Source organism: Mercenaria mercenaria, chromosome 1 (genome assembly GCF_021730395.1).
Source record: "Mercenaria mercenaria strain notata chromosome 1, MADL_Memer_1, whole genome shotgun sequence".
Lineage (NCBI taxonomy): Eukaryota > Metazoa > Mollusca > Bivalvia > Venerida > Veneridae > Mercenaria > Mercenaria mercenaria.
The window spans coordinates 83,640,702-83,663,619 of NC_069361.1; the positions used below are offsets into that span (position 1 = coordinate 83,640,702).

A 22,918-nucleotide genomic window follows, 5' to 3' on the forward strand; every position below is an offset into this window, starting at 1 on the left:
TACAAAAGCTTGAGAATGATATTTTCAGCTCAAGATTCTCAGACATACATTTCTTATGAAGAATGCCTAGGCAGTCTACCAAAACATGTGACTGAACCTTGGGTGCGCACCATAAACCGGTTTAAGCTCCCCAGTGGTGTTTTTGCCACTGACCGTTCCAAGGCGGTGCCCCACTGTGTTCCTTTGTTTGTTCGTTTTGTCCTGATGTGTTGGCTTTGTGTGTGTGTGTGTGTTCCTTTGTTTGTTCGTTTAATCCTAATGTGTTGGCTGTGTGTGTGTGTGTGTGTGTGTGTGTGTGTGTGTGTGTGTGTGTGTGTGTGTGTGTGTGGTGCACGCGTCTGCGTGCTGTGGGTTTCGTTTTGAGGAGGCTGCGTTTTTGGTACGTGGCATTCCCTGTTTGATATTTGTCTTTGTTTTTTTTTTTTACCTTTCTAGCGTCACTCTTACTAGGTAATGCTCTACTGTTATCTTCCCTTTTAAGAAATGTTTCTATTTTTTTTTCTCTGTACCTAAAAATTCTTAATCCTCCTCCTAACTAACTTTACCTGAATTTCTTTATTCTTTGATTGGCTTAAACCATGACGACACAAGCCTGTTCTGGCAAATACTGATCTAATTTTAATACACTTGTATTTCTTCAGAATTCGCCCTGAAATAACCCTATGGGAAGCTTTCTTCTGCCTTGTCTTGGCTGCTTTCTTGTTTCTGAAATTTCAGCTGTCAATGCATTTTAAACCAAGAGCGGAAGCCTTACTCTATCTTTTTGCAGCTAGTAGTGCATCTTCCATGATTTGTTCTGTTCTTTTTCTCGGTGTAAGCTCCTGCTGTTCTTAATTACTTACATTTACTTTGGCATTGAACCTTTGGTATGCTCACTGTGTTGTTTTAACCTTTGTTGATATTTTATCCCGTGCTTGTTCTAAAATGCGAATGCGAGACTGAGTATCCGATATATCTCTCTTCAACGTTTCAGAGTACCTTTTCTTCTCCCACTTGTACTTTTAAGATTGAATCGTATTGGCAGTCTTCCTCTGATATATGATATTCCTTATTGACTTTCAGCGCTTTCATAGTCACTTGCCATCTGGTCTCTCTGAATTGCGGTTCTAAGTTCTCTTTTCCTCAGATAAAATTTTCTCAAGCTTTCTCTATTCTTTCGGTTCCTCTTTTTTCAATCATTTCTGATAACTGTGCAGATGGGACATAACTTCTGTTCTTTCGTTCTCCTCCTTACCTCAGATAGTCAAGTTTGTTCTTTTGCTTCAGTCTTAGTCTATATGCACGCTGTATTTCAGCTCCACGTTTCCAATAAATAAATTTCCGTTATTTTATAAAAATAAATATCCGATTTCTCACATTACTTGTCAATATTAATTTCATTATTACGGGAAATTATGCCTACGATCAGAAAATAGTCGAATGTACTAAGTTACAATATTCCAAGTTAGAAATTGTGGACAAATAAGCGAATGACCATTTACGAAGGATAATAAGCAAGAGATTAAGAAAACACAACTGTGAAAAGGGATTAAATAACTAGAATAATGCAGATTGATGCATTTAACAACAATATAAGATCAAAATGTTATATCTAATTACTGTTATAACCGTGAAAAATAGGTGCAATAAAAATGAAATTTCCGTTACCATGCAGTAATGGAAATTCGATATTTTTATTCAGTATCAACGTCATTCAATGACGTATGAAAATGTTTCATAATAAACATATGTATGTGATCAAAAACACGGCATACTAATTTCGGCATAATATATTATCGACATTGAAATAAAAAGAAGACACGTCAACTTACAAAAATCTGGGATGCAGAAGTTCCTCCTCAGACAATAAAAAAACGTTCTACATGCTTTCTTCGAACACGAGGTGGAAGTGACGTATGAAAATACGCATTAGTTATGACGTGTTATTTGGGTCCCGGTTTTCGAGGCTTGCTTACAGAAAATCATCACGAAATTTGAATAACAGAAATTTATTTTAATGACTGTGACCTGTCATTTCAGCTCCACAAACTGATTAGTGAGGTATTCTGTGATTATATATCATCAATTACAGTCTAACTTTGTAACTAATTTTACAAAATTGTGAAAGCTTCGTCAGTATTTTCATCATACCTTAACGGATATTTTGCCGATTTACTTTTTACATGCTCAATCAAGTTTTATGACAGGTTTACTTTGATATTCCTAATATTTCATTCATTAATACATTTGCTAAAGGAAAAAATATACACAATGACTACTTATAAGCATTTCTGAAGATCCAGTATTGATATGCTATCTCTTAACCTTGAAGTAAAACGAACAATATTGAAAATGTTATGAAAGCCATAAAGTCTGGCGACATACCTTATGCGTAAAATAATTAATAGGTGCCATCGTGATAAATTTATTCAGCTTAGTCAGTGCAATAAGCATCATTGAATGCACAGTATTACAGGAAATAAAGCCGTAACAGCAACCTGATACCATATAAATTGAAGATAGACTTACGTTAGCTGGCGACAGTAACGAAAATTTAAAATAAGGGATTTAAAACTTAGTTGATCGCGGCCAATGAGGCCGCGATCATATTGAATAGGATAAGTATTTGCACGCTGGGGAAAATATTTCATGATGGACCTGTCAATTCTTTACTTGTGGGTGAAACAGGTCTCATAAGCGTAAATACGACTAGCTTCTACTGATTATAAAACATACCGTACGATTTGTTGTGAATTAACTGTTGTTGTACTTTTAATAGTTTAACCGCCACCCTTGTTTAAGAGCAACATTTAAAAACACGTTTTTTTCATCCTCAAGTAATAAGTAAGTAGACTCGCCCAGTTTAATCAATCTAGACGCATAATCTAACTGTTATATTTAGAGCGCTTACTTCACCCGATTTACATTCGGAACATTTTCACGCGTTTCGGGCTTTATCGTATGTTTAATATGGGATTTTTGAACCGTCCAAAGATGCTGGAAATGTTTGTCTCATTGTTTATTTTTTTTTTTGATAAAAATGTTACTGCTTTCATTGTCTACCACTTTTTTTCCACCCTTGCCTGAAAAAACAGTAATGAATTTGTACACTGTTCAGACAATTTAACCAAACACAAGTTTACCTGCATAAACAGAAAGCATGATATGTCACCATGCGCGGATCCAGGGGCGGGGGGGGGGGGGGACCGGAACCCTCTGGAAAATCTTTAAAAAGGAAAGAAGACAAGAAGGAAAGAAAATGTTTTTCGAAAAAGGCAACATTAGGACTGCATGTAAAGTATATGCGGCTGCTGCTACATACGGCCCCGACATAATTCATATTATTTATCTAAAAGAAACTAAGAAATTAACTTTCAAGAAAGCTTGATTTTATCATATTCCCAAATTTAACAGGTTAGTCCATAAAACTGTTCCAGAATGCAAAAAATGAAGTGCTAAATTTCAAAATTTCCAGGGTGTGGGGGGGGGGGGGGAGGGGCAGGGGTTCGGACCCCCTCTGAGAAAATTGGCTGTGCCCGTGCAAGGTCACTATACCTGTCCAGTACTGTCCAGTACTGGACATTATGGTAAACGCTTCTTTCCTGCACAAATGACAATTTCGCAACTTCTGTCCGGTTTGTACAAATTTCTGGCCGCGATAAACCATTTTACTTGTTTACAAATTGAATTATCAGTATTTAGAGATAACATTTGGATCTCATCTTTCTGAGAGACAGCAACAGGTGTCTTTTCATCTACTTCAAATATTACTTTGGTGTCCCCGGGGCTCAGTATTAGGACCTCTCCTCTTTTTAGTTCATATAAATGGCATGTCAGCAGTAGTGAAAAATAAACTTTTGTTATATGCTGACGGTTCTGGAATACTGGTATCTGGAAAAAATATCTGATGTAGAATAAAATGCTGTATCTGAAGATTTTTTAGTGAGTCAATGGCTTATTGAAAATAGGTTATCATTGCATTTAGGTAAAACTGGGTCTATTGTGTTTGGTTCAACGCACAAACTAAGGTCTAAATCAAAGTTAATTGTAACTTGTAATGGTACATCTATTGAGGCAACGTGCACAGCTGTTAAGTAGCTTGGGGTTACTATAGATCAGCAATTGTCCTTTGGTGCCATGGCCGACTCATTTATTAAAAAAGCCAATGACAGATTAAAATTTATATTTTCTTACTCAACATACCATAACAACTGCTTGCTTCTAGTATGTCTTTAATTCAGTGTCATTTTGATTACGCTTGTTATTTCTGCTATAATGGTTTAACTCAAATCTTAAAAAAAAGTTACAAACAACTCAAAATAATTTATTGAGATTTTTACGTGCTTAATCTTGATTCCAGAGCCCATGTAGATCTTAATCATTTTAAATCCATAAACTGGTTACCAGTTAGCAAGAAAGTTGAACAAATCTAGTCAAAATCTGTGACTCTAGTTACCTCCCCTGACAGTCCGTCCACAGAGTCAATATCAAACTGAAATGAAATGAAAGTGATAATAATTACGCAACGGGTTGGACTAAACAAATCATGCTGTGTCATATTTTCAAATTAGCCCCAGGTTATTTGGATGAATATTTTGTTCCAAAACATTCTATGCATACAAATAGTACAGTTATTGTTCCTTCTCATGAGAAGGAACACTTATGGTGAACATGTCACACTTGACTGAGCAGGTAATGGATACAAGGGTATCATCAAAGACATCCGAATTCAAGTAGGCGCCGCCGTTTTGTACTCATGCATATTCATTAAACATAGCCTCTTTGCCATTTACGCATCTTTAAGTCAATCTTTAGTGAAATACAACTACGTAATAAACAGACCTACAAAAACAATAATTTAGTTTAAACTATCTAACTCCTAAATCTTACATGTCATATTGTAGAATCGAGATTAACTAAATGAATATTCATCATGTAAAAATAGACTCCCGCCCAAAAATATCGTCTACTATTATTCTTCTCGGTTGCATTCTTTGCTGCTTCCAGAGGTTCTTTTTACGATTTTATTTCATACCAACTTTATTATTTTAACATTTTAAGTATAACCATCAAAACATACTGCACTAATAAAGTTATTCGAGATTTTTTACTTGTCTGTGAATGCTATTGCACGATACGTACCGTCGCCGGATTACGGCATTTCAATTACTTCCCTTGTTTGTTATCTAGAACTGTATAATGCATTTCTTCACTTTACTGAGCTATAAATATTTCGAACTTTGTAATTTCATACCTTTTGATTAATTGTTTTGTGATTTTCAAGTTGTGAACTTTTTGTACGCACTTTTTCAAATCCATCAGTTTGTTGGTGCCGACTTCTATAAAAGCCCTTTTTCTCCTGGTTTAGTCGTTCTAGAGCTGTAAGTATCCATTCATGCAATACAATTACTGTCATATGACAGAACTTTTCATCCATTGTAACATACGACCAAATTCTGATCTATGCGACTAGGACAGCTGTCGACATTGGTGCCCGAAATTTTGACAGAGTGATGGTATATATTTTCCGCTGATAATATTTAGATATGATCGCTCATCTAAAGGTGTTTGTTTATTATTTTAACTTAAATAAATGTTTGTGTGAAATAACTTTAAGTATTCATATAATAAATAGATAGGAATGCACGTAAACTAGCAAAAAACATAGTTCATAATTATTTTATTAAAGATCCCTTAAAATGAATATTTAATATGCGCTAGAAGGAACCTTTTGGTAAGCTAAATCTTGTTGAGAATCAATGTCAAACATCTTTAGAAGTTTTCAAATACTCATTCAATGTCTTTGCGTGATTTACTTATCCTTTGTGTTAGATTCATGAAAAATATACGGAACTATACGGAAATTCCCGAAGTTTCACGAGTTCTGTTAATTTATGAAGGTGAAGGTCATATGATGAGAGGAAAATGGCCGAGCTACAATTCGAAGCTCCTTTGGCCAGCTTTGAAACAGAAGAATGGAACGATTTTAACGATTTTCAAACAGCCATGAATGCCGAAAGTAAGAAAAATGAAAAAAGTGTTGATGAAACAAATGACAAAACAGATCCGGCGTCGGATAACTTTGGAGTAGGAGAAACATTCTCGGGCTCGTTGCAGGATCTTGTCAAGTCTTTGGATGAAAAAATAACCAACTGTTTTTGTAATTATGATACTAACGTGGAGAAAATTGCACCAGTTCAGATGAGAACTAAAGATGATCTTACAACCGATTGTCCGTAAGTTCTCTTTCATGTGATTTATTGCATAGTTCATACGTGTTTTTTTCTCCAGGAGTAAGGCATAGTCCAACTAATTTGACGCGATCCTAGTTAATATTGAGATAATTTTTTTCATATGAGCAATATCCCCACTCGCGTGAAACACTTGAAGGACCAGTTGAAGCAACTTAGGATGAAATTTTCATAGCTGTTCTAAATCGTAACCTTTCAATAATTGTCAGGGTTTTCGCTGTTCATTCGGATTAGCTCAGTGGTTTGCACGCTAGCTTTCCAATCCAGAGGTCCAGGGTTCAATCCCCGACAGATGCCTCATGGATTTTCAGAAAAGCTTGGATGGATGACGTCATGGGCGCACTTGTTTTTACTTTGAGTCTGGTAAATTCGGCGAGTCCCGACTTCTTGTTTAACAGGGCTTTCGGTAGCTTCTGAAACTCAAGAGTTACTGACTCTTCAGCCTAAATTTTCAAGGGTCAAAATCAGATTTTCAAGAGTCAAGATCAGCTTTTCATGGGTCAAGCTACAAGTATACTGTTATTAATGCAACTCCCACAGACTTTATCCAAAACAAGTACATTAGTCATAACAGATTTTTTTAAGCAATTCATATTTTAGTTGTCTTATTTTGCACATTGCCTGAAAAGTGGGTGGGGTTTGGTGCTTTGCATGATTTTATTCTCAGCAAATTCTTCTAAATAAGAGCTGCTTTGGCAACAGTGATCATATTTTCTCTTAAATGCAGACGTTTTATTGGCTTTTTATTCAGATTATACTAGAAAAATCTTGTAAGAAATGATAAAAATGTCCGAAAATGGCGGTCTCGAAAACGAGTGACAAATACGGAAAACGAAAGTAACATTTGAAATTCTTGAAAAAAATAACTGTTTTAAATTTCATTTTCTCATCTTACCACGTATAATGTCTGCTTATTTAATTTGTTTTGGCCCAAACAAAGCCTCGGCAATGATAATAAATTTGCTATAGACCGTGACGGCCGACCGGCTCATGTAATCGTATCTAGCACACAAAATAATTAACAAGTGGTACAAACACGTTAATCTAAAGCCCTCTACAGACGGTAAGTTTTTGTTGTACAACACCAATTAAATTCAAGATGTACAGCCTAATATTATCGTGTGTACGATGCTATTCCTTGATTTCGTAAATCTTAAGTCTTGACTTACAGATTAGGACATGTTCTATTTCGTAAGTTTTGCCTTACGTACCACCCACGTTGACAAGCAACAAATTGGTAAATAATTAGTTGATAAGAGGCAAGTGAATGAAATTCCAGAAACATTTGCCCAAAAAATAAACACGAATCTTAATATAAAATGGCTTCTAATGCATAATAGAAAAAGGATGACACTGAAAAGTTAAATGATTTGAGCCGCGCCATGAGAAAACCAACATAGTGCGTTTCCGAGTCTGGTCCATGCTGTTCCCTAACGGTTTCTCTAATTGTAATAGAGTTTGAAAGCAAACATCATTGATCATGACCAGACTGCACGGATGCACAGGCTGGTCTTCATCCATGCTGGTCGCAAAGCCACCATGTTGGTTTTTTCATGGCGTGACTCATTTGTGTCATACGTAATCAAATTTATGGAACATAAAAAGGTGAATATTATTTTTATTATTAGTAGTTACATTTTTTTCAGTACCTGATGCACTTTGTTTACTAGGTAAATCTCTGTGATTTTTATGAGAATGGAATACTGTCTGTATGTGAAAAATGTACAATTTCAAAATTGTACATCTTTGAGATAATTAGTGTTGTACAACAAAAACCTACAGTCTGTAGAGGGCTTAAGGCTGCATTGTTTATCAATTAACTTTTACACATTGATCAATAAACACTTTTGATAATGACAAGGCATATTGTACTAAATACAAACCGCGAGATAATCAGGGGTCATTTGGCGCGTGGCGTGACTGACATCTGTCGGTAGCTAATTAACATACGACGCTCCGCCTACTGCCATATTTCCGCTTGTGTCGGCGAACAATATTGAAATTCACTGGGATTTTGATTGACAGGGGGCAGAACTATCGGACTTGAGACGCATCAAAGTAAATTACCGCGAGTCAAGCCGACGCACGTGGCGTAATTTATGCGGGTCAAATACGAGTTTTTCTCGATTTTTGCGGGTCAAAACCCGGGACCTCGGGTCAACCGAACGCCCTGTTTAAATGATGATAGTTTAAAATAGCCCGGTATGTATTTGCATGTATTCAAAAAGAAATAAATAGTATGGAAAAAGTTGAGTTGAAATTTATTATTTTTTGTTTGAAAACAATTTGATGAAGCCTTCATACTATTTGTAGCAACCACAGCTGATTTATAATAGTAGGAAATCATGGCACTCGAATATTTTCGCGATCACATTTGCAAACTGTCCTTTGCTCTTTAAAAGCTCCTTTGGGGTAGTTATTTTACTGATAAACACGTGACCGCTTGTAGACGCTTGTCGCTGTTATATAAATGAAATAATCGGATATCTAAGTAAGCATCTAGACAATATTTATTTTCGTTTTGGTCGGTGATACGCAACAGTTACTGCAAAAATGGAGAGGAAAATTACAAGTATCTTTGGGTGAAAAGGAGCAGGGAGACCTAAAATACTAGACACCACAGGCAGTGACCTGAAAGAACTTAAAACTTCCGAGTCCAGCCAAAAGTCCAAAGAATCATCGAGTACTTTGGTTCGTACTTCCGAAACCAGGAAAGTCCCGGTCTGTTCAAACCATGAAAAAGTTGGAAACGGAGCTGAACATTTAATTTTTATATGAAACCAAATAACAACAAAACAACTTAGCACGTTAAAACATGTTAAATAATTGCAAGTGGAACCCACCATGTTGCTAGCTAGTAGAAAAAATAGCACTAGCAAAAAATTGTTAAGGCATAAAAAAAAAATTGTTTGTTTCTGGTATCCAGACTTACCCTACATTTTTGGCCTGACTCTAAATGTTTTTATGGCCTTGGAGAATATTTTTTTCAACTTTTTAACAAGAAGTTGCAAAACTTCACTTTTTATGCTTTAAACATGGTCAGTAATGTTAGAAATCAATTTACTGATGCTTTAAAGGCATAACCCCTTTATTTGTATTCATTTTTGACATAAAAACAATTTCCGAAAAGTCTCAATTCATAAAAAGAAAAATATTTTCTGACCTACCTACCCTGGCGTCAGCGTCTTTCTGCGTCCCCACCTTGGTTAAAGTTTTTTTTTTTACACTTTCTCTTTTTTCTCCTTATCTATCACCCACATCATCTGGCATAAAGGCCATAACTCTCACACAAATATTTCATGAATTATCCCCCCTTTTTACTTAGGATTTGAGGTTTAAGTTTTGGTGCACTTTCACTCTGTCTCAGTTATTACTATATGGATATGATTCAAATTTAAAATACTTGTTCCACATCATCACCCACATCATATGACACAAGGCCCATAACTCTGGCACTAATTTTTCATGAATTATGCCTCCTTTTTGATTGATGAAATTTCAGGTTACAGTTCTGGTGCACTTTCACACTATCTCAGTTATAACTAAATGGATTTGATTCAAACTTAAAATAATAGGTCCACAACATCACCCACATTATATGACACAGGGTTCATAACTATGGCACAAATTTTTCATGAATTATGCCCCTTTTTACACAGAATTTCAGGTTTTAAGTTTTGGTGCACATTCACTCTCATAATCTCTGTTATTTATAATTACTAAATGGATTTGATTCAAACTTAAAACAGTTGTTCATCATATGGCACAAGGGCCATAACTCTTGCACCAATTTTTCATGAATATTTCCCCCTTCTGACTTACAATTTCAGGTTAAAGTTTAGAAGCGCTTTCACTCTATCTCAGTTATTATTAAATTGATCTGATTCAAACTTAAAATAGTTGTTCCACCTTATCACCCACATCATATTACACAAGGTGCATAACTCTGACACCAATTTTGTGGAATTTAAGGGTAATTTTGATGCATTTTCACTATATCTCAGTTAGGCCAAAATTAAAATTAGGTTTGTTTGCTGTCTCCCAACCGATGTGCGAAAAACACCTCATTCCGAATTTTTTTATTGGCCCGCTGAGCAAAATTTTTTAGCTCGACTATTCGAAGAATAAGTAGAGCTATCCTACTCACCACGGCGTCGGCGTCACACCTTGGTTAAGTTTTTCGTACCAGTCCACATTTTGACAAATCTTTTGAGATAAAGCTTTGAAACTTTCAAAACTTGTTTACCATCATCATGGCCAGTTATAGGCAAGAGCACATAACTCCATCAAGGATTTTGGCTGAATTATGGCCCCTTTTGACTTAGAAATCATGTTTAAGTTTTTCGTACCAGTTCATATTTTGACAAAGTCTTTTAAAATAAAGCTTTGAAACTTTCAACACTTGTTTACCATCACCATGGCCAGTTATAGGCAAGAGTACATAACTCCATCAGGGATTTTGGCTGAATTATGGCCCCTTTCGACTTAGAAATCTTGGTTAAGTTTTTCGTACCAGTTCATATTTAGACAAAGTCTTTTAAGATAAAGCTTTGAAATTTTCAACACTTGTTTACCATCACCATGGCCAGTTATAGGCAAGAGTACGTAACTCCATCAGGGATTTTGGCTGAATTATGGCCCCTTTCGACTTAGAAATCTTGATTAAGCTTTTCGTACCAGTTCATATTTAGACAAAGTCTTTTGAGATAAAGCTTTGAAACTTTCAACATTTGTTTACCATCACCATGTCCAGTTATACGCAAGAGCACATAACTCCATCAAGGATTTTGGCTGAATTACGGCCCTTTTTGACTTAGAAATCTGGGTTAATATTTCATACCAGTCCATATTTTGACAAAGTCTTTTGAGATAAACTTTGAAACTTTCAACACCTGTTTACCATCACCATGTCCAGTTATAGGCAAGAGTACATAACTCCATCAAAGATTTTGGCTGAATTATGGCCCCTTTTGACTTAAAAATCTTGGTTTAGTTTTCGTACCAGTTCATATTTTTTGTAAAGTGTTTGACATATGGCTTTTAAACTTTTATCACTTGTTTAGTATAATAGTCTCTATCTGTAGGAAAGAGAACATAACTCTGTCATCTATTTTGGCTGAATTATGGCCCTTTTTGGACTTTGAAATTGGTTCTGTTTTCATACAAGTCCACGTTTTGTCAAAACTATTTGACATATGGCTTTTAAACTTTGAACACTTGTTTATCATTATGATTTCCATCTGTAGGCAAGAGTACATAACTATTTTGGCTGAATTATGGCCCTTTTTGGACTTTGAAATTGGCTCATATATTGCCATTTAGTGCAAGACTTATCGAAATCAAAGTAATACAGGAACATTGTTTGTCTAATCTATATATATTTCTTTTGTCTGAATATCCGTGGAAATATTTTGACCCCATTCTTCAATCAATTCTTCGAATAGTCAAGCGCGCTGTCCTTAGACAGCTCTTGTTTTTTAAGTTCCGATTAGCTGCAGAACATTAACCCAAACTGCATTCACGTGACAGATCAGCACTTCCAATTAATCAGCCAGTGTGTTTGCATCTCAAGGTGTGAAAAATATATTAGATGACTGATGATTGCTGCTTTGACAAGCTTACAAAATTTGTTTCATGTTGCTGACGAGTGCAAAAAACGAATTTTCAAAGCGCGAAGTACCATACTTATGTCAGACTGTTAAAATACTTTTCTGGATGTAAAATGCTATCTTTGCTCATACATTGCAATAATTATGTTGCAAATAAGAATCCGTCTTTTAAAGAAAGCGTCGTAAAAAAGAAACAACTTTTCACGTGCACAAAGTCGTCTGCTTCAATATTGCTGTCCTTTCTAAAAAAACGTATTAAACCGCAAAAAAGAAACTATGTACAAAACTGTAAGAACCTCTAGTTCAACATCTTAGAATACTTTTGGTAAATTTCAAATGAGATGATTGTGCACGCTTGCGAAAATATTTACGTTGTGAGTACGTAATTATAATTTTGGCAGGAAAGAAGCACGTGCGTTTCATGACTGACATTGTTTTGCGGTCAAATTTCTAGTGTTAACTATATAGGGTACTATAAATATGGCAATTTCTGCATCATAATTTTTGATATATTTGACCTAGAACTATGAAACTTAAACAGAATTTAGATCACCATAATAAGGTTATGTACACTCAATTTCGTTCGGATTTATTTGTAAATTAATAGTTATTGCCCTTTAATTTTATAAAAATCCACATATTTGTACATAACAAACTTACCATTTGGTAGAATTTCATTAAATTTCTTTCATTTCAAATTTATTGTAAACATGTGAAGTTGTGTACCCACACCTGGTCACCCCCTTACCTTGATCACACCCCTCCCTATCCCCCCCCCCCCCCCCCCCCCCCCCCCCCCCCCCCCCCCCCCCCCAAAAAAAAAAAAAAATTTCCTAGTATTTAAATTTTTTTAAAAAAACTTATATACTACATCAGTTCACCACTATGAGGTTGTGGGGCCCATCAGTTTCAGACAGATTGCCCAAGTAACGCCAGAGTTATGGCCCTTAGAAGTTTACAGTGTTAACTATATAGGGTACTATAGATATGGCAATTTCTGCATCATAACTTTTGATATATTTGACCTTGAACTATGAAACTTTAACAGAATTTAGAGCACTATAATGTGGTTGTGCACATACAATTTGGAACGGGTTTCTTTTGTAACTACAGAGTTATTGCCCTTGTGAACATTTATTATAAACATGTGAAGTTGCGCACCCACACCTGGTCACCCACTTGCCTTGGTCACACCCTCCCCCCCCCCCCCCCCCCCCCCAAAAAAAAAAAATTTTTTTTTTCATTTCTTATTTTAGATTTTTTTCAAACCTTCCATGATTATTTATCAACATGCAAGTTGTACCATTCCCCTACCTCACCAATGTCGGCAAAAAGCCGGTCAGTATGAGTATTGACCAGCGGCAGTCATACTGGTAAACGGTCAATACGGTCAAACGTCAATACTGGTCGATTCAATACTATGTCACTCTTGGTTGGTCAATATCTAGTTGTCAAAACCCTCACTAACAGGGTGCTTCATTATCATAACCCCTGGATTTTATTTCATCAAGAATAATTACACAATTTAAAGTCTATTGAAGAGAATCATGCTTCATTGAGGTTGTTTCGAAATACAGATTATGATACCTGCAAGTTTGGGATTTGCCAATATTTCGTAGACAGGTTTGTATACACTCTTATAACTTATGACATTCACAGATTAGCACAGGCTGTTATAGTAATATAAAAATAATAAAGCAATTTGAATAATATAAAGTTTTGTTCATTAAAAAGTATAGTGGTCAATACTGGTCGATTCAAGTTTGGTCCTTGGCAAAGTGTCCTGGTCAGGCTCCATTTTGGACAATACATTTAGACTGGTCAATGCTAGTTTATTCAATGCTTTTATCTTCCTACAGTAGCCTTTATTTTAAATCAATTAAAGATTTTATTACTATAAATTAACACTCATTGAAATGGACAGTACTGGTCAATTCAAATTTTTGTCCAACACAATATTCCTGATCAGTACATGTAGCGGTCAATACTGGTCAATTGAATACTTTGATTGAATTACTTATTTTAAAGATAAAATTACCATGTTCAAGCATTGAGAATAAATAGTACAGTGAGATTATTGATCATGACAGCTAATAAGTGCCAGCAACATACCTGTTGTATATTGTTAGACATTATGTCATTTAGGCAATGGGACAATTGCTATCAAAACACAAACCATTTCCATGAAAGGGTCCAGGTGTTCACAGCAATTTTTCATTAAAATTATTTATACCAGTAAAAATAATTAGATTTATCACTTGCGAATCAGACACTTACTCCTACAGTTTATCATTTTATGAAATGCTTTCTACAAATTAAGTTCAGTTGAATTAGCAGTTTTTCCACTTATTGTGACATTTTTGTTGAAAAATAATATATCTTTGTAATCTAATCTAACAGAAAATGCAGAAAATGTTCAATGACCAATAAAAATTCAACCAGTTGACAAACCGACCACTCCTGACCAATTTGGGAATATTGATTATGTTGTTTTAACTAAATAATAATGACTGCATTCACCATAATCAGCCCCAAATGCTCTTAAACAGTCATTATTTGATTGTATATAAACTTGGCAAAATATCTTAATAGTCAGTATTGACTAATTGACCAGTATTGACCAATCGACCAGTATTGACCGGTATTTACCACTTCAGGGAGTATTGACCGGGGCAGTTTTAACCGCCCAACATTGCACCTCACTCCTCCACCCAGTCATCCCCTGGTTCCCCACCCCCCAGCTTCACCCTTTTACCCTTTTTTTTTTTCATTTTTAATTTTCCATCAATATTTATAATCAACATGTGAAATTTTGTTTCCTCTCCCGTTCCCCCGCACCCCCACCCCCTAAAAAAAATATATTAAGTTGTGACTGCACAAACCTTGTCCTCAGCCATGTTCAAGATATCTTACCTGTGTTCTCTTAAGAACATCTGTTCTTTTAAATGTACATGTTAAACAGCAACACCTGGTGCCAAACCACTCAAAGACAATATTTCGTTCCAGTTAAACTTCACTGCCATGTTCAAGATATCTTACCTGTGTTCTCTTAAGAACATCTGTTCTTTTAAGTTCAAATGTACATGTTAAACAGCAACACCTGGTGCCAAACCACTCAAGGACAATATTTCGTTCCAGTTAAACTTCAAGCCCACATTTCAATTAACTGCATTTAATTTTAAAAGCTATGATAAGCTTATTACAGTAAGCATATCCCATTCAAAATAAATTCTTTAGTCAGGATCAAAGTATCATATATTTATTATGTACTCTTTTATTAAACATTTGTTTTCTGTTAAATTGATTTTGACTAATGAAATTATTTGCTTCTTATTAACATCCTTAACTTTTTGCCGGATATATTTTTTTGCCATACCTCACCACAAACCCTTTCGGCGGGGGATACCAATTCATCGAATTTGCTTGTTTTTTATAGGTTCAAAAGTTGGCTATTATTTTTTGGAGGCCAGTGTGAGCCCTGTCTTCCAATTGGATTGCAACAAATTGATTTGAGATTTTATACATAAGAGATAGTCCGGAGTGAATGTGCCGGAGATCTAGCTTGCACCTTTTAGGCTGTTTAACATGTCAGTGACACTTGAGGTGGGGCCAAAGTCAGACATAGCCCAACCACAGACACTTGGGGTCAGGACCCCAACCCACCCCACTCTTCTCTGCCCCAGGTTAAGTTTAGTGAATATTTTTTAGCATTTTTAACACGTATTGAGCATAGAATGATGACGATCATAAAACGCATTTTGTAACAATACTTAAAGGGTGTTTGGTTTGGGTAGTGATGAGGAAATTTTTAATCAAACAAACAATAAGAAAGTACTTTGTTGACAAATTCTATTACCAATTTACATTTCAACAAAGACAACTGTTACAAAATTAATATGGCATAAATAACTGGCAGCATAGACAAACACAAGCACCATTTTTTGTTGGTGTAAATCCTATTTCTCATTATGTAAATTTTTTAAACATTGCTTTAGTATAGTAGAAAGTATTATTGAATCCATTGTTTTTATTTCCTACCATTCGTTCTATAACTGTAAAAGTTCATTCACAGTCAAACCATGTACTTATGCATTACATCTGTTTGGACAGCTGCATTTTCAGACTCTTGTTATTAACATAAAATTGACAGCCTTGTGGGCTGCTGAGATGTTTACATGTATTTAACAACAGGATACATAATATTATAGCTTTATCATCAAAGTCATATATCAGACTGATGTAGAATATTATTTGCTAGAGCTAATTACAGAGTTTAGAAAGGTCGCAGTGGCTTTGTGCCAGATAAATATCCGTTTGTTTCAATTGATGTTTGTTGTTGATACATAATTTCTTCCCACAATAGAGTTTGTTCAGAAGGGGGTATCAGTAAGTTATTGAATTGGTATCAAGTGCTTTCGGAATGGCATTGGACAAAGTTTTCATATTGATTACAAAGTGAGTGATGAGACTCTATGTCTGTTATATACATAGTACAGTACCGGCAGTAACCGTATTGTTCATACAGGAACAATCAATACAACAAGCTGTGAGTCAATAGCTTCTCTGTACAGCTGGTGAGATTCCGACACTTTGATGCATGTTTCTCTGAAATCATGACTAACCAATGATTAAACACTTACTAAGGACAAAGTAGTTGAGATAATTAATTAATGCTGTTTGTATCTGAAATAAATTTTTGTTGTTCTTTTTTATCATAAAGAAAAAGGTGGTTGTAAAACTAATAAGTACTTGCCCAAGTAAAGCAGTTATGTTTCAAAATAAATGTCGCAAATAATTGATATCCAAAAAAAATTCCCTCATTAATTAAAAAATAGCTTTCTGCTCCTAACCTGAGACCCAATTAAAACAACATCTGATTCAAAGCTGTGCTGTTAACCATAATTAGGCCTTTGTGGTTTGGACTATATAGCATTATCAAAAGAAAACAATTCATACTAATTTTCTGTTGTATTTTTGAAAATTTAATACAGACACAGCTGTTTAATTATTGTTCAAATAATAATCAAATGTAGAAATTTGAATTATTTCTGAAGAAAAAAATATGTTGTTTTTTTAGGGTTCAGGTACAGACGAGAATTAGGAGTGCATCAGAGTCAGTTTTGGTGTCTTTTAGAACTTAGCCTTTCCCCTGCTAAATTTCTAAAAGGGCTGGTCTCTCTTTCAGTCTGGGCAGTACCATTTATTATTCGAAGTGGTGTTCAGTGAAAAATTTACTGACTGAATAGCGAAAAGAGCAGACCTCGGTTGACTGTGGTCCACAACCATGGTTTTTGAACATGGTCTTATACCATGTTTTATGACTGGTGCCAATTACCACAGTCATGGTCAACCATGGTAAACCATTGTCCCATAACCATGAACTACCATGGTAATAAACCGTCAGTTTCGACTGGGTAATGTCTGCACTGGTTTCAAAGGCAGAATCACATGCCACCAGCAGGTTAAAGGGCATAAATAATGAATAACATTATATGATATAGTTTTGCTATAATTGTTTTGCATATAATTGTTATTGATTATTAACATTATAGGTCCTAAGAATTATTTAGGAGGCTGTTCTGTTTGATTCACCAATGAGTTGCAGCTTAAATGTTTTGTAAGGACCAGATGATTATACATTACACAACATGCATTGGTACTAGGATCTTTTTGAATTTTCAAGATACTTACAATCATGCCGTTTTTAATGATTTTCCCATTATTAAAATGATGAAAAGTCACAATTGGGGGATGGGGATGGGGGTCCAGAATTTAGAAATGCTTGAAAATGTCACTGTTATTTGATATATGGAAAGTTTTTTAGCAATCAATTCACAAATAAATCAAAACTACAAATTTTGGTGAAATACAACTAAAAAATACCCAGACAAAATCATTTTTTGACAGTGAATTCAGAACTAATCTAGATATGTTAAAAATATATAAAAGTCCTTGATTATAGAAAAGGTGGATATTTTAGTTAATCCTGTAATGATACAGATGCAAAAAATATTTTGTTGAATGATTATTAGTTTAGTTTATAGTTTTTATACTTACTTATTTTAGCTTGGTTGTCCCAGTCGAAATTGACGGTTTATTACCATGGTAATTCATGATTTACCATGGTAGTTCATGGTCATGGTACAGTGGTTTACCATGGCAGTGGTAATTGACACCACAGTCATAAAACATGGTATCAGACCATGGTCAACCATGATTTTTTTTCACCATGGTCCCCAGGCGAAATGAAGGTCATATGACCATGAACTACCACTGCCATTTAACAAAATGTGGTCGACCATGGTCAAAATATAGTAACGAGAAATCAAAATACACTTTTGATATATTTCAAATATTTTGATATATTCAAAATCGGTATATTTGAAACAATGTTTTGCACTTTACAAATTGTAAACATTCATGTTGAAGGTTTTTTTAAGATATATCAAAATATTTCACCAAGACAGATTAGTAATTAAATGTATAAATATGAATTTGAAAGGGTCATGAAAACACATGATAATTGTAGTCTATATCAGTTTTTGCAAGTCAGTCATTTATTTGTCATAAAATTGCTAAGATGACAACAAATTATAGTCAGACTACGAAAGTTTACCTTTGAATCTGTCTATGAATTCAGGAAAACTATTCTATAACTAGGAAGAAAATGCAGTCAGGTGTCTTTGGTGCATTGTAAAACTTGGTAAGTGTTAAAACTACTAACATGACCCTGATAGTCCGTGGTCAACCATGGTTGAAAAAAAAGTTGACCGTGGTCAAACTGTTGATCGTCTTTTCTGACCATGGTTGACCATGGCCAATCTCATCTCACCATGGTCATCATTTCGTCTTGGGTGTGTACCATATAAAGGTGAGGATTAGTACATGTTGGAGTCTGGAATACTAATTTCAGAGGTCATAGTTGCATCAGTTAGGTAAATTGCATTCCCATAGGATATATGGCATTTAGCGATTTTCAGACCACAACAATGTCTGAAAGACTTCACCCGTGGATGACCCATGGATGATGGATGTTTTAATCCACTGCTCTACATGATTAACAGACAATGATCTGACCTTTTCATACCTACTTTTATTACTTACCATAATTATATATGTACTGAAATACTTCTAAAAACATACATTAATTGGCTAAAGTTTGGACAGATTTTGCAAATTCCTGTTACTCCTATTACAATACATGAACTGATTAAAGTGTTACGTAGATTCATATCTGCTTAAAGTAATTTAGAATTTGAAAAGCTTAAAAATCAGTCCTCATACTTTTTTTTGTATGTCTTAAAACAAAGTTCTTGAAGGAAGTAAAAAACTGCAATAGGGAAGTTGTCAGTTAACTGTGGAGAACAGGTGAATATTGGAATCTTTGATCAATGTGGGGGACTTGGCAGTTGCCTGTGGACAACAGGTTAATTCTAGAATGTTTGATCAATGTGGGGAACTTGGCAGTTGCCTGTGGAGAACAGGTGAATACTGGAATGTTTGATCAATGTGGGGAACAGGTTAATACTAGAATGTTTGATCAATGTGGGGGACTTGGCAGTTGCCTGTGGAGAACAGGTGAACTTAGCAGTTGCCTGTGGAGAACAGGTGAATACTGGAATGTTTGATCAATGTGGGGGACTTGGCAGTTGCCTGTGGAGAACAGGTGAATACTGGAATGTTTGATCAATGTGGGGGACTTGGCAGTTGCCTGTGGAGAACAGGTGAATACTGGAATGTTTGATCAATGTGGGGGACTTGGCAGTTGCCTGTGGAGAACAGGTGAATACTGGAATGTTTGATCAATGTGGGGGACTTGGCAGTTGCCTGTGGAGAACAGGTTGATACTGGAATGTTTGATCAGTGTGGGGGACTTGGCAGTTGCCTGTGGAGAACAGGTTGATACTGGAATGTTTGATCAGTGTGGGGGACTTGGCAGTTGCCTGTGGATAACAGGTGAATACTGGAATGTTTGATCAATGTGGGAAACTTGGCAGTTGCCTGTGGAGAACAGGTTAATACTGGAATGTTTGATCAATGTGAGGGACTTGGCAGTTGCCTGTGGAGAACAGGACTGGTGAATACTGGAATGTTTGATCAATGTGGGGGACTTGTCGGTTGCCTGTGGAGAATAGATTATACTGGAATGTTTGGTCAATGTGGGGGACTTGACGGTTGTGTGTGGAGAACAGGTTAATACTGGAATGTTTAATCAATGTGGGGGAATTTGCAGTTGCCTGTGGAGAACAGGTTTATATTGGAAAGTCTGATTGATTTAGGGAAGTTATCAGTTGCCTGTGGAGAACAAGTTTATATTGGAAATTCTGATTGATGTAGGGAAGTTATCAGTTACCTGTGGAGAACAGGTTTATATTGGAAAGTCTGATTGATTGATGTAGGGAAGTTATCAGTTACCTGTGGAGATCAGGTTTATATTGGAAATTCTGATTGATGTAGGGAAGTTATCAGTTACCTGTGGAGAACAGGTTTATATTGGAAAGTCTGATTGATGTAGGGAAGTTATCAGTTACCTATGGAGAACTATACTGGAATACTGTTTAACACCTTTTAAATTCTTTGCTTTGTGTTGACCCTCATCCTGTTTGGGCTCATTGACATAAGAGGAAAACCTGCACCCCACCCCACATTTTTAGCTCGACTATTCGAAGAATAAGTAGAGCTATCCTACTCACCACGGTGTCGGCGTCACACCTTGGTTAAGTTTTTCGTACCAGTCCACATTTTGACAAAGTCTTTTGAGATAAAGCTTTGAAACTTTCAACACTTGTTTACCATCATCATGGCCAGTTATAGGCAAGAGCACATAACTCCATCAAGGATTTTGGCTGAATTATGGCCCCTTTTGACTTAGAAATCATGGTTGTTAAGTTTTTCGTACCAGTTCATATTTTGACAAAGTCTTCTAAGATAAAGCTTTGAAACTTTCAACACTTGTTTACCATCACCATGGCCAGTTATAGGCAAGAGCACATAACTCCATTAAGGATTTTGGCTGAATTATGGCCCCTTTCGACTTAGAAATCTTGGTTAAGTTTTTTGTACCAGTTCGTATTTTGACAAAGTCTTTTGAGATAAAGCTTTGAAACTTTCAGCACTTGTTTATCATCACCATGTCCAGTTATAGGCAAGAGCACATAACTTCATCAAGGATTTTGGCTGAATTATGGCCCTTTTTGACTTAGAAATCTGGGTTAATATTACGTACCAGTTCATATTTTGACAAAGTCTTTTGAGATAAAGCTTTGAAACTTTCAACACCTGTTTACCATCACCATGGCCAGTTATAGGCATGAGTACATAACTCCATCAAGGATTTTGGCTGAATTATGACCCCTTTTGACTTACAAATCTTGGTTAAGTTTTCCGTACCAGTTCATATTTTTTGTAAAGTCTATTCACATTCTGTCTGAAGAAGATAGCTAGCATAAAAGAGAAGATAAATTGATAGATTTGATGTTCTAGATCAGAGGGCATAGACTATGAATGATAAATAATATATGACATTGTCTCACCAAGAGAAAAACAATTAGGATGTAGCTTCTGTTACACTTTTGCTCTGTGCACTTAATGCATGCAGTCTGCAAGGTATGAATAGTCTTTTATGGAAACTTGGCCTTTGATATTTTTTAAAATGATCAGCTCAGTAGAATGCCCAGTTGAAATTATTTAAACTAGAAATTTTCAAATAAGAAGTATGTTTAGTCATTGGGCATAATGTTTCCCTTGTTAACCATGAAATATGACAAAATTGGTGGTATTGATTTGCTTGTCACCGGTACTTAGGAACTAATTGTTTGCATGGCTTAAACTTTAATGTGCACAATGATTAGAAGTTCAGAATCTCAGAAACTGTTGTACAATTTCTTGTCATATTTTCACCAAACCTTGGCAGTAAAGTTTTTGCAGTAATCTCAAAGCTTAAGATTCTCAGCTACTGAATGTTACACTCAGAGCTTTACTAAAACAGGGGTTTAATTTCTTCTTTTTGTGATTTAGAGGCTTTGTAGATTTTGTCCAATGTTTGTAAATGTCCCGTTTCGTTCCTATGATGGGTACTCCCAAGTACTGTAACTAGGAATCATTTAGACCTTTAAATGGCATCTGCGGTAATTTTGGCCTGCTTTGCACATTCAGTTGATATAGTATGTCCGTATCAGATTTACCTCAAGTAGTGCATTGCTTGAAAACTTAGGCTATATGAAAGGAGAAGGAACAAAATAGTAACCCTTATTAAATTGATCAAAAATGATGTTTTTAGAATTTTAAATTCTGATTATATTGGCTGCACATTTTTGTGACTAGTAGAATATTTTCTGTAAGATCAGGGGTTCTGCTCAGCTGCTAAATAGGATCACCTTACGGTCTTCTCCCACTTTTTAAACTGAGATAGGACTTGTGTTGCTGTGACTTAAAAACAAACAGAAAATATTTACTTGATACTCTTCTTTTTTTTTTCTCATGCAAAATATTCCTTCCTATAATTAATTGGTTTTAAGTTTTGGCTAAGACAAAGAAACACAATTATTGTTCTGTTCTGGTGTTACAAGTTCATACTTAAGTCTCAATCTGCCAGTTATCTGTTTAGATGCTTGCCAGCTATTAAGAGAAACTGTTTAATTTGCAAGAACTCCCAGTTTTCTACCAGTTCTAGAATTTTATGTTTTCCACCTGTTTATTAATCCCTTTTAGAGAGGAGAATATCACCATAATTACCTTTTAACACTGAAATAAGCTTTGCTAAGCATTAGGAATAAGTAATTGTTATTTAATTCCTTAGAGCTTTGAGCTGAATGATTCTAAAAATTGATTTTGTAATTATTCCACTTCACATTTAATGACTCATTGTTTGCACTGAAATTTCTTACATTTTTTTTGAGACATTGTTACTTCTGTCACAGTTTAGAATGACTACTAAATCATTATTTTAATTCAGATTGTTATATACCAATTCAGTACATGTACAAGGAATTGTTCTTTGTTTCATATATAATTCAGTCATTCTGGATTGATTTTGATATAGTTTCCCGATTTACACTCAGTCATAGACCTATTTTCCAC

The 22,918-nt window shown here is 35.3% G+C and overlaps 1 protein-coding gene across 1 annotated transcript in view; it reads left to right on the forward strand.

Moving 5' to 3' along the window:
- The first annotated feature begins 5,894 nt into the window (after positions 1 to 5,894).
- LOC123545423 (fasciculation and elongation protein zeta-2-like) overlaps positions 5,895 to 22,918 on the forward strand; it is a 38,487-nt gene continuing 21,463 nt past the window's right edge. Inside the window, exon 1 of the mRNA XM_053552690.1 lies at positions 5,895 to 6,215. Coding sequence (XP_053408665.1) covers positions 5,905 to 6,215 — 311 coding nt within the window. The 5' untranslated portion in view covers positions 5,895 to 5,904. The remainder of the gene's footprint in view (positions 6,216 to 22,918) is intronic.